Raw genomic sequence first — 16,595 nt, forward strand, 5'->3', positions numbered from 1 at the left:
TACAACTGACAGTCTGAAGTTCTCTAGAGACAACCTCTAAATAAATTTAAGTTGAGCCTTACTAACAGCCAACTAAAGAAGTCCAACACATGACAAACATTTTTTCATTTCAAAAACCGATTTTTTTTATTCAGAGTCGAAATTTTTTCCTAACCCAGATTTGGGTATCTGAACCTAATTTTTACCGAAGTTTACAATAAATTTTCCTAGAAATCTCAGCACTACAAAATTTTTTTTTTCTGCTCGGTGGTGTGGCACATCATGACAAGCTATTCCTGAGAAATGCTGGACTTCTTATTGCTGGCTAAATAATTCAGTCTCCGGAATGGACCGGTGACCTGACAAGAGACCGTGGTTCGACATATGATTAAGCCATCTTATTTTTTATCTATGAGATAAATATGTAAATCCAATCCAAATAGCCTTGGCACACCCACAGAGTAATTTAAAAAACAACCATTGTTACATCACAATTTATTTCAGGATGATGTGACAAGAATTCATGCAGTCGCAGCCTTCGAAGGTTTCTGACTTTTTAAAATCGCACTTGCACGTCTCACTGCTGCCATCTTCAGGTCTTTCCTGTACCTGAAACAGTATTTAAATTATTTTAATATCAGGCTTGCTGTCTATTAAACCCAAAACATGCATCTGCATGATTAATCGGCATTATAACAGTTACGCGATATATATAGGACCATGTCGGCATAAGATACAGTTGTGCGAAAGATAGTATAAAGTAAAACTCTACACACAAGACAAAGGTGCGACAAAATGACAGTTCGGAATCGCTAAAGTAATACCAGTACAGTACAACACACAAGACAGAGGTACAGCGAAATGACAATGTTCAGGTCCATGTCTCCCTGAAAGTTTAAAGATAAAACTCAGGCTTCAGTGAAAATATGCTACACAACTTTGTGTGCAACATCATAATGAATAGACATATTTCAATGTGAATGGTTTCCAAATTCAAAAACTTAGTTTGAGACTGAGAATATCCAGGTTATAGGAACACTGGCTCACAGGCTACCTTGCCACATCTAGAAATTCGACCTGAACTTACCGATTCTTACGGACTGTACGTCTGATCGATCTCAATGACCTTCTCCAACCCCGGTTCAAGGTCACTTTATGAAGAGATGTTTTAGGGTTTAGACCAGGGTTCTAAAATTGTCAGACATCTACAAATTAGAGGTCTCCAAGATTATGCACCAATACCACAACAATAATCTACCCGCAGCTTTTGACAATTATTTTCTAAGTCTTAGTAATGTACATGAGCACAATACCCGCTCCTCGACTAAGTCTAATCTTTTTGTACCACGTTTTTCCCTAGGCTTAACACAAAATTCCCTAAAATACAAAGGTGTACTAATTTGGAACAGTATTCCCCTCAGTCTACGTGACTCCACTTATGACATCTTTAAATTTAAATTTAAAAAATTCATGCTCTCTTCTTACCTGTCACCTGCCAGCACCTAGAGTTGATGTGCTGTCAGCTTTCCTCTTTGTCATTGCCAGGATTGCTTGATCTGATCCACAGCCTCTTGAATTGATTGACTTGATACTTCTAATAATCAATTTTCTGCACTGTGGAAGAAACAATCATGTTTGTTTTTATTACTTCATTATTCTTGTTATTACTTCATATATTCCACAGTGGAATAAATTTTCATGCTTATTTTTCTATGTCACACTTTTGCCGTACTTTATATATTGCCCAGTGGAATGAATATTCACTCTTTTGTTGTTGCCTACTTTATATACTGCACAGTGAAATAAATTTTCATGCTTATTCTTGTTGAATTCGTTCTGCACCTTTGATACTGCACAGTGGAATGGATATTCATGGTTATTTCTGTCTATTTCTTAGTTTACTTCATATATTGCACAGTGAAATGAATCTCCATGCTTACTTTTTTTGAATTCTACAAGGACTGTTTAATTTTATGCAGAGAAATGAATAGTCATGTCATTTGTTACCTGCAGTCAAACATAGGTGCTCTCACTTTTGTTGAAATTATACCACAATAGCCATGTGGTACATGATCTAAAATTATAAGTTATATTTCAGATCTCTTATTGCATTGTAATTGCCTTCAGTAGCCTATTTTAATAATATCAGCAGTCTGTTTGTGGATTTCTGCTAGATCTAACTTATGTTTGGTTCAACGATAATCTAGTATTTACCAGAATTTTGTTTACCTTTTTAAGTTGATCTCTTTTTTTGTTCATGTATGAATTTGCCACCAGCACCCAGTCATCAGGCCACTGTAGAATTCCAATATTGTTTGTTATTAATGTCTTCCGAATGAGGTACTACCCCCAAAACAATGGCCCTTACTGTAGCTGACAAGCGTGGTTTCTTAGCCCGTTTATCCATAGTTACTTCATAATGCTATGGTTTATCACTCTGATATCTAATAAAACACGGTTGACATGGTTACCCCGCCTGTTGTGACTGGAGTCGCTTGCTTCCTTCGTTATGAACGAGACTCGGATATTCGGGTCGCCTGAATATATTCTATTTCCGTATTCTCTTAGTATTTAATGTTCGTCTTTTTACTCCTTTATAAAATTTGATGTTAGACTTCCTTGTAGGTGACGCTGCTCGATAACCATTACTGGTTTATCGCGTCTTCCTTCACACTAAAATGCATTTTTTTCTTTTTTTACTTAATCCTATTCGTATAATGTGTATTTTCGGCATGTGTAAAAATAAACTACTGATACTGATACTTAGGTTTTCTGTAACCTGCAAGAATATATGAAATATTGCTAAATAACGTACTAGCATTTCAGTTGGAAAAAAATTCAATAGGGCCAGTGTTAATCCAATTACCAATAAATACAGGATTTGTGAATCTCAAAAGTACACAACTAAGAATTATTTAGTTTCTCATTGGGGCAGACATTGGCTAAACAGTCCCATAATAAAAATAGAATATGTGACATTGAAAAAGGTTCACCATCCCTCATATAGAAATAAGTGACTTCCTCAAATCGAAATACTTATATGATATCATACACCAGCTCAGATATAGACTTTGCAACGCAACGGGATTGGAATTGCTCGAAGGTACCAGATTAAACGACATTCCAGAAGTATGTGCACCAAGATGGCGGACACCGGAACGTCGTATGTGTACTAGGTTAGGGCTAGGCCATAATTTTATTTCAATTTTCCTTATTTTAGTTTTATAACGAGTTCGGTGACTAGCCAAGTGACTCTCGTAGTATTTGTACCTAAGATGTTGGCCTAACCCTAACCTATCGGTGTCCGGCATCTTGATGCACATACCTCTAGAGTAGTGTTTCCCAACCCAAGTCCGCGGTCTCAAATGAGTCCGCGGAGCGTTTGAATGAGTCCGCAGCGAGCCAGAAATTCACTGCGGACTGCAAACATTTGTGCTAAACTTAATTATCAGCCAAGTTACGATTTAAGTTAGAATTGACATAAAACATAAAAGGCAAGTTTATTCACATAACAATATTCGAAACAATAATTACTGGTTAATGAGTAGGAATGGACATATATTCGAATACTCAACTATCAGAATAGCAATATACTATTCGAAAATTTGGTAACAGGTGACGCGTCGCCTGATCAAACGATTGGATTTCACAACTCACTTGCGGATTTCCGACGAAAACACGAGTCTGCACACGCTTCGATAGATATCTTAGTGGTGTTTCTCGCGAGTTCGAAGAACGAGGAATAAAAAAAAGGAATGAAAAGCGGCAATACAAAATACTAAAAATAAAACAGAGAACACCATAAGTTTTGTTTTATGATGGTCCGCAACCGAATAAAAACGCTTTTTTAGACATTGCAAAACGCAAAATTTCGGGTGCTACTCAGTGGTGGGATTCAAATTTATTGTCAGGCGGTTCCATCACAAAAGTCATATTTTCCGGCCGGTTCTGTTACATGTTTTTTCAGTAAGGCTTACCGGTTCGCTGATTTCATAAAATACCGTGAGACGGTTCTATAGAACCGGTGCGAATCGGTTGCGCCATAAGTGTTGTACGAACAGCTCAGATTTGTAGAATTCACAAAAATACGAATCAAAACAAAATATAATCGGGCACTACCACGCGTTGCTTTTATTTCGTCAACACAACTGCAGATTAAAATCATCACAATTAAATTAATAGTGAAGCAAGGCGATGAATTTGTATTTTTAATTTACTAATATTCTTCAAATATATTTTTAATAAGTGCTAAATCAAGTTGTACTTACTGGAACTTTATAGCAGATAGGATTTTTCTAACGGCGATAACAAATTCGCAAAATTGCAAAAAATATATATCAAAACTAAATATAATCGGGCAATAGTATTCTCACATTATTATGTTCGCAGATTGCCGTGGCATTTTGAAGAAGTAATGCTTACATCTTGTCGTAAGTCGACGCAATCGTGAGTTACCATGAACACAATTAAATTAAAATAAAAAGATATTTTAAATTGTCGTCGTTGTTATGGATTGAATATTGTGCGACGGAAACGGCCATTATACACTAAAAAAGTCGGCTCTTTTAACGAGCACGTAATTGCTTTAATTGCTCCTTCACACAGAGTACGGTTGCAATAAACGCACCCTGAGTCCGCAAAGGTTTTCGCCGGTGAGAAAAAAGCCCGCGACCAAAAAAGGTTGGGAAACGCTGCTCTAGAGCAAGATCAAACTAAATTAAAAACTCTATTCATGGGCCGCACACCATTCAAAATTGTTACTTATTCGTGAGTCGCACAGTTTATTTGTGGGCCACATTTGGTTCACAAGTTGCACACCCCTGGCATAAAAGATCAGTGGTGATTGTTTTAACTGTGTTGGCATCACAGATTAAGCAAAGATCTCGGGTCTAAATCCAATTAACACTATCTCACCCAAGGTGTAATAAATTGGGCAATGCTGAACCAGAAAGATTCCGGTTCTATGTGTGAGTGACTGATCATACAAAGTCTTATTCAGGATGAAATGTATCAAGCAAGCCTTACTATAAAACTCACCCACACAAACATGAAAACTACAAAAAAGCAGTAGTCAAGAGAGAATTTGCCAGACGACTAGGGCTGTCCAAGCAAACCAAGTATTCGAAATCGAATCGAATCGCAAATTATTCGAATCGTTTTTCGGCTAATTTCCGAATCACTAAAATTAGGTACAAAAAGCGGAAACCACCTTTGCAGGACGTTTCTCATCGGACAAGTGGCGGCGCTTCGAGCTTAGACCACTCTCGCTCCCGGCTTAATTGGTTTCCCGATATTTCTTTCGCCTTCATTTTGTGATAAACATGTCATTACTAATGCCCACCCGGTGGCACGTGATCAGCCATTTCATGCATGGTCATCATAACTTAAAATCGGTAATGACGTTTTTAAGAGAGTACACCATTTCATGCATGGTCATAATAACTTATGAGTTATAATCTGTAATGACGTTTTTGAGAGAGTACACAAGGAGAAAAAAGGGCAAATTAGAAAACGATAGTTCTATAAATAGAATCGATTTGAAGCTGTTGAGTTAGTTATCATAAGAACTCGGTACAGGCAACTCAAAGCTGAAACAGGTGTTTTGAGATCCTTATGATGGCAATACCTTCTTTCAATGGAATATGTAATTTTATATGATGGCAACACTGTATTATCAATCTATATACCAAGACAAATAATTGCACTCTTGAATTTTGATTGCATATTATAGTCATCAAACTAGCTTCGAATTTGTTAAATGCAATTTTAATTTTGAGCAACAGTTTTATCTATATTAATGGTTGTTATTATTTTGCTGAAAATTACACAAAAAAACATGAGACTAGTGAATAGGATTAGAATAGCATTTACAGACTTTACATGTCCTATTAAAACTGAATCCATTAGAATTGAGATTGCAATTTTTGAATTGTGCAATTTTTACTCTTAACACTCAACAGTTTGAGACCCAAATTTTGGAGTCCTCCACTTTTTTTTGACCAGTTCATGCAAGTGTTTGATCACCTTTCATCTGAAATCATTGTATTGCAAAATACCAGCAGTAAGTAAGATGTAACTGCACATATGTTACCATAACATTGAAGGGTAGGCGGTTATTGTATAATAGAGACAGATTCAGGATTGCGCAACAATATTCGATTATTCGGTTCGATTCGCAAAAATATTCGATTCGAATCAAAAAATTATTCGAATTTGGACAGCCCTACAGACGACCACCCGTACTTAGATGTAAAGAAGACCTGAGCTCTCTCTGAGCCAAACTTGAGAATCGGTCATCATCCTAACGTTTACACCAAAAGCAGCATTTGTCACACGAGAGCAATATTGAGCAAACGCATTAAACTTAGGTCAAACTCACTTCCTTTTTTCTTGGTTACCAGGACAACCCCCTTGCCTTCGGGATCCGCTTCCACTCCGACAGTTTTTTTGTGAATGAGACCGTTGAATCTAGAAAGATGGAAAAGTTACTAATCAGCATTGTCAGGAAAGCACGTGACATAGGCTTGACTAGAGTTGGACTTGTCTAAATGGAATGGACAACTAACTGCCAGTGAGACTCAACTCGAGATTCGAATGACCTGTAACCCTGAGTTGAGGAACTTCTAACCAGCACTATGAAGTAGTTACAGCCTGTGCAATTAATTTCGAATATTTTATATATTAAATATTCTCATGTAAAAGCCTTAAACAAATTTATTTAATGTGACGGATGTGCGCATTTTGACGAATAAATAAGATTAAAACGGGCTGTCGTTGTTACCAAGCACACGGATATTTCATCATCAAGTCACTTCCTTTTTTCGCTTTCAATTTCAGTCAAAGCAAAATCCGTGTTCAAGGAGTCACGAAGACGCAAATGGTAAGATTATTTTGATGGCTTTTACAAGTACTCACTCAGAAGTAAAGGAGACTGATATCTGAGCAGAATTACGACCGCTCAATTGATGAAAAAGAGTCATCCCTGAGCAAAGATATGGCCGACCACTGAAACAAAAACTGAAGTCTTGGAAACATTTATCATTGTAAATAAAATGAAGCGAACCTGTAACTGTTCTTGTTTTTCAAATTATTTAATTCTGTTGTGAATTGCTGGTCGTTCCGCTTCAACAAGAAACAAGAATTGTTTCTGATGATCATCCATTGCAAGTTAGCAGACATCTTGGGGTCGGTTCGCTAGAATAAAAGTTCTCCATTAAAAAGAAAAACAAGACCGACTAGTAAGTAAAACTAACTAATAAAAAGTGGGGTCAAATGGGCATATAAAAGTTATTGGTGCAGACTCGATGGCAATATTTCGACTACAATTCTTTATTGTCCATTATTATCCATTCAAAGATTTTTCGCAGACTACGATTTCTCCTGCAAGTGAAGAATGTGAAGCAAAAGCCAGGCATTAAATGTTTTACCATATTTTGTGATTATTTCGATCAAATATTATTTGTGTATAACTTGAATACTTTCATGACAGGTCTCTTCCGAATATACAAAACAAGGCACTTGACCTATTTATTTTAAATTTCCAAAAGATTACATATTTTATAAAGCCATGTCAACAATTCTATCGTCTAAGATCGACATACGTTTGGTCGAGTGTCTGTGATATTTGAGTTGATAATAAACCAAAAAATGTTGCCGCATTTGGTGAAAATGAAAATTACATGCGGCCTAATAATTGCAAGAATCATGCAAACACGTATTGAGTAGCACCAAGTCTGGGTGGATATATACCGATAAGAACAAAAAATCCAGATTTTGTAAAAGAAAATGAATCTTTTGATACTACTAAGTAGATAATAACTTTATTATAAGAGTCATGCTCGCACAAAATAAACACGCCTGCCCAAATATGACAGTGGTCAAATTGAATAATTTACACCAGTAATTTATGCGAGCCCTCCAATAGCGGTACCCGCTAAGGCGGCATATGCATCACGCTGGCCCTGCATGTAATAAATTCTCAGCATTCACGGTCACATCAACAATTATTATATGCTGTTCCATATCTATTTCTTGTATCCCACAGTTTCTTATTGAAGTATATAATGCAAGTCTTAATTTAGCATATCAGTATTTGGGTATCACATGAATTTTGATCAGACAATGAAATAATTGTCAAAATTTACAAATTTTATTGTCCTAAATAAAATCCATTAAATGCTAAGACAGTAACACATTTACAATTTTGCCCAAGTTTTATTCAAGCAATGCTGGAGGGGAATTCCCCACTATTTGAATAACAAAAAAAATAGAATAGGATTCAATTCAAGTATTCTAGAATATCCTAGAGAAGTAAATTTTTCTACATTGCATATCCCTACGGTCCACAGATAACACAACATGATTGGCCCAATGTGTCTAATAAAACTCTTTTCTCCTACTAGTGACACATCAATTTACTACCTCGCAATCCAGCAATTGCCAAACGACCCCATCGATGAACATTTTTCCGAGTTGAACGTGACGAAATATTACGATGCTAACGGAGAATTGATCGAGGAGGGGGACGATGGCGCTACTTTCTATGAATGCCATTACCCCCCTTGTACGAATATAGAACACGAGGTACGTACTTCCCTATTATACATGATAGAGTAAAATCACATTTCTATGAATGCCATTACCCTTCATGTACGAATATAGAACATGAGGTACGTATTTCCCTATTATACATGATAGAGTAAAATCACATTTCTATGAATGCAATTACCCTCCATGTACGAATATAGAACACGAGATACGTATTTCCCTATTTGACATGATAGAGTTGGATTAATTATTGATTCTGATCTCACATGAAGCAAATAAAATGGTTTAGGAAATTGTGCCGCATAGGAAAGATCGCTGCAAGAGCATTTTGCTGTAAACAAGTATTTGTGATAAAAACAGTTAGGTTTTTAAAGAATATTTTCATTTAAAAAAGATTTGTTATTTAAGAGCATACCCTAACCATATATGGTGAAATATCCTGCAGCGAGATTTCCTACTGAGAAATTTTTGGACTCTGATCAAAATGAATTGAATAAATAGGAGGCTCTTTCCAACAAAACGTAGCAACCCTGCAATTGACTGTTTTACAAGATGATTAACACATGAGAAGATTTATTAGTTCAAATTCTTTTCGGAATAGGCAAACCATCATCTGCTACACACAGATGGGTACTCTTGTAGTATGTGTACCAAGAAGCTGGACACTGGAAAGTAGTATGTGTATCGGGTTAGGGTTAGGCCCTAATTTCAGGTACAAATACTACGAGAGTCACTCAACTAGTCCCCGAACTCGTAATAGAACTAAAATAAGAAAAATTGAGTATAAAATTATGGCTTAACCCTAACCACACATCTTACGTTCCAGTGTCTCTGCCATCTTGGTTCATGTACTACAGGATGACTCACAGATGTAATAATTGTAGACCTCTCATTGGTACTTTCTACCGACTGGCAGGTGGACTTGGTGCAGCAGACTTTGAGTGGGTCACATTAGGGCAGTGGTTCTTTTCAAGGCAGGGCTCCCTTTTTTAGAATTTGTCAAGCCGCGTGTCTCACCTCAAAAATAACAAGCTGACAATAAGCTACAAATAACAGATAGTTATGTTTTATTGAAAATACACAATGAAAATATGTGGATGGAACGTAAATATACAAAATAAAGAAATGTAAATATCCAAATCTAACATATATTTGCATTTTTAATTATCGTCACTCACCTTCAAAAAATTGTCAACACCCTCATTTGGGGCTCGCCCCACCGTTTGAGAACCACTGTATAAGAGTGTACCATTGCAAAAAAGGTTACACTCTAGTGCACTGCTCTAGTGCCTTCATTTGTACAATTTGTTTTCTACTGAGACAAATTACAACACATATTGTCAACTGGCCTTGACAGTTATAATTCTTGTTCAGATTCATGAATTCAGTGTATGTGGCCACTGCCAACAACTCAGATATTGCGGTTATGTTTGTCAACAAAAAGACTGGACAATTCATAAAAAATATTATAGACAAAGAAAAAGGAAGTAACGGCAACAGAGTTTATAACCTGAGCGATGATACTTGGTGGCAGTAGAGATTACTTCGACTTGATACACAAACGGCTGATTTATCTAATGAAGGTTCTGCTACTGGGTGGCAGAAGACTGGTTTTCGATGATACCCCCTGGCTTTGAACAATTTATCAGTCATTTTTATCTCTTTCGAGAGGAAAGTTTTTATAATGATTCCACCATAGATGGATCGGGAAGGAATAAACAGCAGGACATTTGAAAGCAGCTGCGCTTCAGCACTCACTCTTCAAATGTTTGAAAAGTTTATTTATCCAAGTGTCAGGCACAGGTCCATGAACCCGAATCTTTAATTCGATTTAGTCATTTTATTGGGCTAACTTTGGTTGGGAAATGTTACTCGGGTCCTAAAAACTTTTTATGCTATGCCCATTCATGTCTTTCTCTTCTAATGGGGGTCTGTCCAAGAATCCACTGATATCTTATGATATGTATGAAGCTACTGTTATTTTCTGGTCTGGCATTGCTTACCCAATTTATAACACACTTGGTGAAGTGTGGATATGGAATTGAATCTGAGTTTAAGCTGCGATGCCAACACAGTCAATTTGCACCCACTTCGACACTCACTTACCAGATCATCTTAATCCCACAACTCATGTTGGTGCTGCCTACTAATTGCAATAGTTTTGTATTAATTGTTTCCCAACTTCACTCTGTACAGACGAGTGCAAGCGGAGTCTTCCAGTCATTCAGCTTGAAATTTAATTTGTTATTGTAAAGTACTGCTTCCCGTATTTCAGTATAAGGGGTTGCAAAACAAATCAATTACTCGCCAATAAATATGGTATATGTTGGTAGTAACTAATTTTGTTTGCCTATTTTACATCAAGTTGTGTAAATCAGGGCTCCTCAAATTCTGGTGTTCTGGAGCCCGTGATGAGGTTGACTATTATTTATGAAGCCCCAAAATAAATTTAAAAAAAATATATCCATTGAAAGTTATGGGTGATTTCATTTTTAAATTACCGCCTTGTCACTTTTTGACACTACCGTTGTCAAATTTGATTGATTCCGTTATTGATTCTTTGGACAGTTACAAAATTTTCATGTCAGTATTTTAATATGTAAACGAATAGCTCGCGGAGCCGCCAGGATTCTCTTACAGAGTCCGAGACTCCGTATGTAGCACTCTGAGAACCTATGGTGTAAAGGCACTGGAACGTATGGGCAGGGGTATATTCACTTGGCTAATAGACAGTCCTCGAACCCGTAATAGAACTACAATTGGAATAAAATTATGCCCTAACCTGGTATACACACTACAGGATTACCAATTCTTTTGCTCATTCAGCTGGAAATTCAGTTTCCTATTGTGAAATGCTACTATATGCTTCAGTTCAATTGATTGTCATCATTGAGGGGCCTGAAACACATGTTCATATACTTCTGAAATTGGTGACAGTGATTTCTTATTTTTGGTTTAAAAATCAATTTAGGAATGATTTGATGTAGGATGAAATTCATCGACTCTGATGGTTGTATTGCTCATCCAAGTCTATACCAAATAACTTTGCAAATGTTGTATATTTTCATTGTTGTTACAATGCTCGTTTTTTAGTTAAGGAAAAATAAATCCTTCTTTTTCCCTGTATAACTCAGCAGCTAAATTTGCGATTTAGTTGGCTGTTGGGTGAATATTGGCAACCTGAAATTGCTCGTCATTAATCGAAAGATTTTGGGGTAGGGGGGAGCTGATTCTGATGACTATCTTTTCATATTTTTTATCCAGTCTGTATCGAATAAATATTTTAAACTGCTTAAATGATATGAACTTTCATTCTGAAAAGACGTATATTCTGTTGTAGAAACTAGCCATAACGCATACTTATTTCAATTGTCGGAAATATCATTTTTTGGTCGCTTGGCTGTATGCATCGATCTAGGCTGTGTGCATTCGACAGCAAAAAAGTGAAAGCAATGAGCGCAAAATTGTCTAAAAAATCTAAATAAAAAATCTAAGTCTCAAATGTAATATATCCTCGTGTGGTTTACGTCTGGTAACGTTCAGTCGCTTGATGCAAATTATGATTTTACGCCGATCTATTCCGACTTTACCAACTTAATTTTACTCTGTGCGATATGTAAGCGTATCCGCAAGATGGAATCGATTCCGACTTTATAATCCTGATTATACTTTGCGCTATGTAACGGGTGGTGGCAACGAATTGAAATTTCGCTCCATAATGTGAATAAGCGTATCCGCAAGATGAAGCTCGAGGTTAAAATGTAAACTGAGCATCGACTGATAATTCATTTTGCCAAATGGGAGAGAATCAGACGTAACTTCAGTACTTCTGGGGTCCCCAGATAGGAGTCGTTCTCTAGCCGTTTGCCAGATATTAAGGTTAGGCTCAGATTGCCAATCAGAGCGATGAATTTGTTGTATATTGCATGAAATACGACATGTACATAACATAATCGTGAGCGAACATCGACGGTTTTTGCAATGTTTGAAACTCATATCGACTCGAATCAAAAAATTTCATCCAGTATTATATACTGCTGTTTGCAAAACGATACCGTGTTGGCAAGCCTTGATAATTTGGTCGAATTCGGATAGACTTGTTAGTTATTCAAATAAAGGCCACATACATGTATAGTGCGCTCATTTCTACAAATTATTGCAGAGTAGTTGCACGTTGCTTTGCGCGCAATTATCTTGTTTGTAAATACGACTGCTCTGAAATCGATGGCTTCATCACGCAGTGGGGAAGACGTGGCAAAACAAACATAATATTGTGGGCGTATAACCAGAAAGTTCTTTTTGAAACTCTTAGGAGCGCTGCGCCACGCTGTATTCGAACAAATTCAAACAAGCGAATGATTAACAAACCAATATGAAATACATGCCGTCGACATCACGTGATAACGAATTGATATAAACGTCATATACAAGGTTTTTTCATAAATTATTTGGGCATGCGCTATTGTCAATGAGGCGTCGGTTAACTTTGTAAGAAGCTTGCGAGTTTTCTCTTTCGCTTGTAAAACAAAAGTCGTAGGTATTCATTTCAACAGATGAGCTGTTAGCAAAAACATAGGAGAGCAACGCTTCCTTGGTGGTAGGCTCCGTAGGAATCGATGGCCTTTGTAATATCTTGAATAGCAAATACTTGGAATAATTACAGTAGGGCCTCTACTTACGAAATTAATTTGTTTCGGGAGCCAGTTTCGTGAGTAAAAAACCATACTATTTGTATAAATTAAAAATAATGGTTAAAATCTGTAAAAAACTCATGTACGAATTAGATTACTGCATAATAAATAGAAAATGTACACATGAAAAGAACAGAGAAATAACGAATAAAAATTAAGAACGATATGCTTGTTTACCTTTGGCGTTTACCGCTGACTATAGGCTAATCGAAGACCGCGATGAGTGGGAGGGCTGCTGTCGAAGGAGGCGGTAAACAGTTGACGGCTGAGAGTAATCTTTTTTCGCTTTTCTATCTTCTATTTTCTGTTTTGCTTTTTTGTTTAATATATAATTGGAGCAAATATATTTACACACGTTTTTACGGACTTTCGTAAGTAGAAGCATTTTTTGCTGGTCTAAGCAATATCTCCACTGGAAGACTTGATGAAATTTGGAAATTTCGCACCTGGGGTCTTTCGTAAGTAGAGGTTCTAACATAGTTACAGTTAGAAATACAACATAGAGTTAATACAAGGAAATGCTTATAGGTATGTATGTAGAGATGTTTGCAGAAATATATTAGTAATTAGCGGTGTAGCACCCGGCTATATTTAGGCAATGGGTCCTTGTCATTGACTCAACTTCAAATACTCGAGTCATCTAAATGGAATGATATCGACCAATGCTAGTGAGACTCAGGGATTGACTCGAATCGAGATTCGAACAACTGTTGACTAAACTTCACTCGTAACTCCGGATTGAGGTTTTCTACCAAAAATTGCCAGGATTTCGTGGATGTTAAAGAAATCGATTAAATCCTCTCCCGCTGCGATTCGCCTGCTGAAAGTTTCGGCACCACGGGTGACTTATAGTAACTGTGGTTACGCAAATGAGACTCTTCTTCATATGCAAAAATTTGAGATTTGAGAAAAACACCACGCATGTTTTAAAATAACAAATCAATAGTTATCCAGATGAAGCTGGGAATGATTTTAAATTTGAATTTCCATCGCAATCTGCATTCCTCACCCTAACTGGATAATTTTTAATTATCCTATTTTCAGTGTTGGTGGGGGCTTGATACGAGAGACCAAATGCTATAATTTTATTTATTAGTTTCATACCGCTCGCCCGTATTATTTCAATTTTAATTTGCAAAACACTCTATACAAGGATTTATTCACTTTTTATCTGATTTTAAACTGATTCTTTTTCGCTTACCAAATATTCAGAATTTTTTCAAACGACGCCTATTCGCGCCATTTTCTCCGAACAAGGCCAGGACCAGTACGGTAACCATTGATATTCAGAAATATTTAAAAAAAAAACTCTTCACAGACTCAAGCTGCTTTGCTGTCAAAGTTATCCAGTTTCAATCTTACTCGGTTAGCTTGGTTGTAGGCTCTCGGTCCTCACCTGGTCCTTCTGAGTTTGCCTATAATATTTGTGTTCTCCTCGAAGAATTTGCCGCGGGTGTCTTAGATTAAAATTATTTATTTCAAAATCGTATTTCCTTCAGATCAATTTGAAGCCTAATTCTAAGCAACTAGCATACTTTTGCTACTTTCCACTTTCATTTCTTCGGGGCTGGCCCAACTAGATAAGCCGTAACATCTCTCTTTATAATGACATTATTATTTATTTATGCGCTCAAATTGTCATTTTATCTCGGTCAAAATCCCATTTGTTTCAATTTTTACAGATTATGATATTGCTAAAGAATGGGAAAAGGTAGTTCAAAACAGAGAATGTTCAAATCATAGAATTTCGCAAAATCTTGTTCTTCTTATTTTGCGGACATGCGGCGATAAAACGAAATATTGCTGTTTCATGATGAAGCATATCCGCAAGATGGAGCTCGAGATTCACGTGTATACTTGATTGCATTGGCTTAATCCAGGGGTCGGCAAACTGCGGCCCGCGAACTAATTTTTGTGGCTCTCGAACGATGCATGAAACAAAAATTGATCCTAAATTTATTATTGCCTCCACGCGGATTCATGTAGTATCCGTAAATAGATTGAATGTCTCATAACAGTCTATGCACAAACATGGATTGGGGTATCGGGGCTTTTGTCGTTTTCGATTAAGTTTAAAGATGTCCGGGAAACGGAGTAAGTTTGCGACGAAGATCGATTATCCCAAAGTGCTTGGAGGGGAATAATTCTTTCTTGCGCATTCCAAAACAATTTACTTGATATGACAAGTCAGCTGAGGATTTTCAATGTTGATAAACGTCATTACGATTGTTCGTAGGCGAAAATAATGCGACCCGCACGCTACCGGAAATGAGTATATTCTGCTCGCTAATACATAAAGATTGCAGACTGAGCCTTAGCCATATTTTACCAAATGAAACAATAATAGACGTAATTCAGTACTTTTACGATTTGCGGGTGCGCGGCATCTCTAGCAGTTTCCGATCACCGTTGTATATTACATTGAATATGTATATTGCTCTCATTTAACCTATGGTCTACTCTACAGCAGCGCTTGCATATTGCTGTGCGCGCAATTATTTGTTTGCAAATACTGCTGACTGTTTAAAATTCGATAGCCGTACCATGCGGGTTCACTCATTCCGCGTTACCAAGTAATACGTGACAAAATGAACAAAGTAATCACAGCGACACTCGAATATTTCAAGAAAGAAGTCGCAACAGGTTTGCGAATACTGCTGACTGTTCAGAATTCGATATCCGTACCATGCGGGTTCACTCATTCCGCGTTACCAAGTAATACGTGACAAAATGAACAAAGTTATCAGAGCGACATTCGAATATTTCTAGAAAGAAGTTGCATCAGGCTGAATTCAAAAACAAACAAATTCAAACAAGCGAATAATTACAAGGCCGATTTAAACCCCATGCCGTCGACATCACGTGATAACGATTCAGTATAAACGCCATATACGGGTTTTCGTAAATTATTTTGCCATGCGCTGTATTGTCAATGAGGCGTCGATTAATTTTGTAGGAAATTTGTGAGTTTTTCTTCGGCCTATTGAGGAATTTGTGATTATTTTAATATGCCACAGATGAACTATCAGCAGAACGCAAAAATAACAACCATGCCAACTTGTTATAGTCCGGTAGAAGCCCGCATGAACGTTGTAATGTTTTATATAAATAGGGCAGGCATAAGACGGTAAGGCATGTTGGCTCTGCTGCTTATACGGGTTTATACTAGGCTTCATGCTAGCAACACTCAGAAATATGGTGATGACTGGATGACACATTCGCTCTGAACTGGGCATTGTACAAGCAACAATCAGAAGTATTGTAATGACACATTCACTCTGGACTAGGCTCTGTGCAAGGTACTACTGGAAAGTATTCCATTAAATTCAAATGTTACGTATATATGTATATACCGGTTTCCGTACCTTTGAACCCACG

General features: G+C 37.0%; 2 protein-coding genes across 2 annotated transcripts in view; one reads left to right on the forward strand and one right to left on the reverse strand.

Moving 5' to 3' along the window:
* The window catches only part of LOC120331725 (uncharacterized), a 152,677-nt gene that overhangs the window by 31,562 nt on the left and 104,520 nt on the right, over window positions 1–16,595 (forward strand). The gene's annotated exons all lie outside the window — the stretch shown is intronic.
* Window positions 441–7,617, reverse strand: LOC120331734 (large ribosomal subunit protein eL28-like). Its single transcript, XM_039398876.2, has 5 exons — window positions 7,043–7,617; window positions 6,359–6,447; window positions 2,743–2,758; window positions 1,067–1,147; window positions 441–588 (listed from the first exon to the last, which is right to left on the reverse strand). The coding sequence occupies exons 1-5, from the start codon at window positions 7,156–7,158 to the stop codon at window positions 501–503; spliced, it is 390 nt and encodes a 129-aa protein (XP_039254810.1). The 5' UTR covers window positions 7,159–7,617; the 3' UTR covers window positions 441–500.

Source organism: Styela clava, chromosome 5, assembly GCF_964204865.1.
Source record: "Styela clava chromosome 5, kaStyClav1.hap1.2, whole genome shotgun sequence".
Lineage (NCBI taxonomy): Eukaryota > Metazoa > Chordata > Ascidiacea > Stolidobranchia > Styelidae > Styela > Styela clava.

What these genes read in the sequence shown, in the direction of transcription:
- LOC120331734 (XM_039398876.2), bottom strand. Translation starts at nt 7,158, where the DNA reads ATGTCTGCTAACTTGCAATGGATGATCATCAGAAACAATTCTTGTTTC. An exon ending in AAAAACAAGAACAGTTACAG is followed by an intron (nt 6,448 to 7,042) that starts GTTCGCTTCATT and finishes CCATCTTTCTAG; the next exon opens with ATTCAACGGTCTCATTCACA. An exon ending in CGTACAGTCCGTAAGAATCG is followed by an intron (nt 589 to 1,066) that starts GTAAGTTCAGGT and finishes ATACTGTTTCAG; the next exon opens with GTACAGGAAAGACCTGAAGA.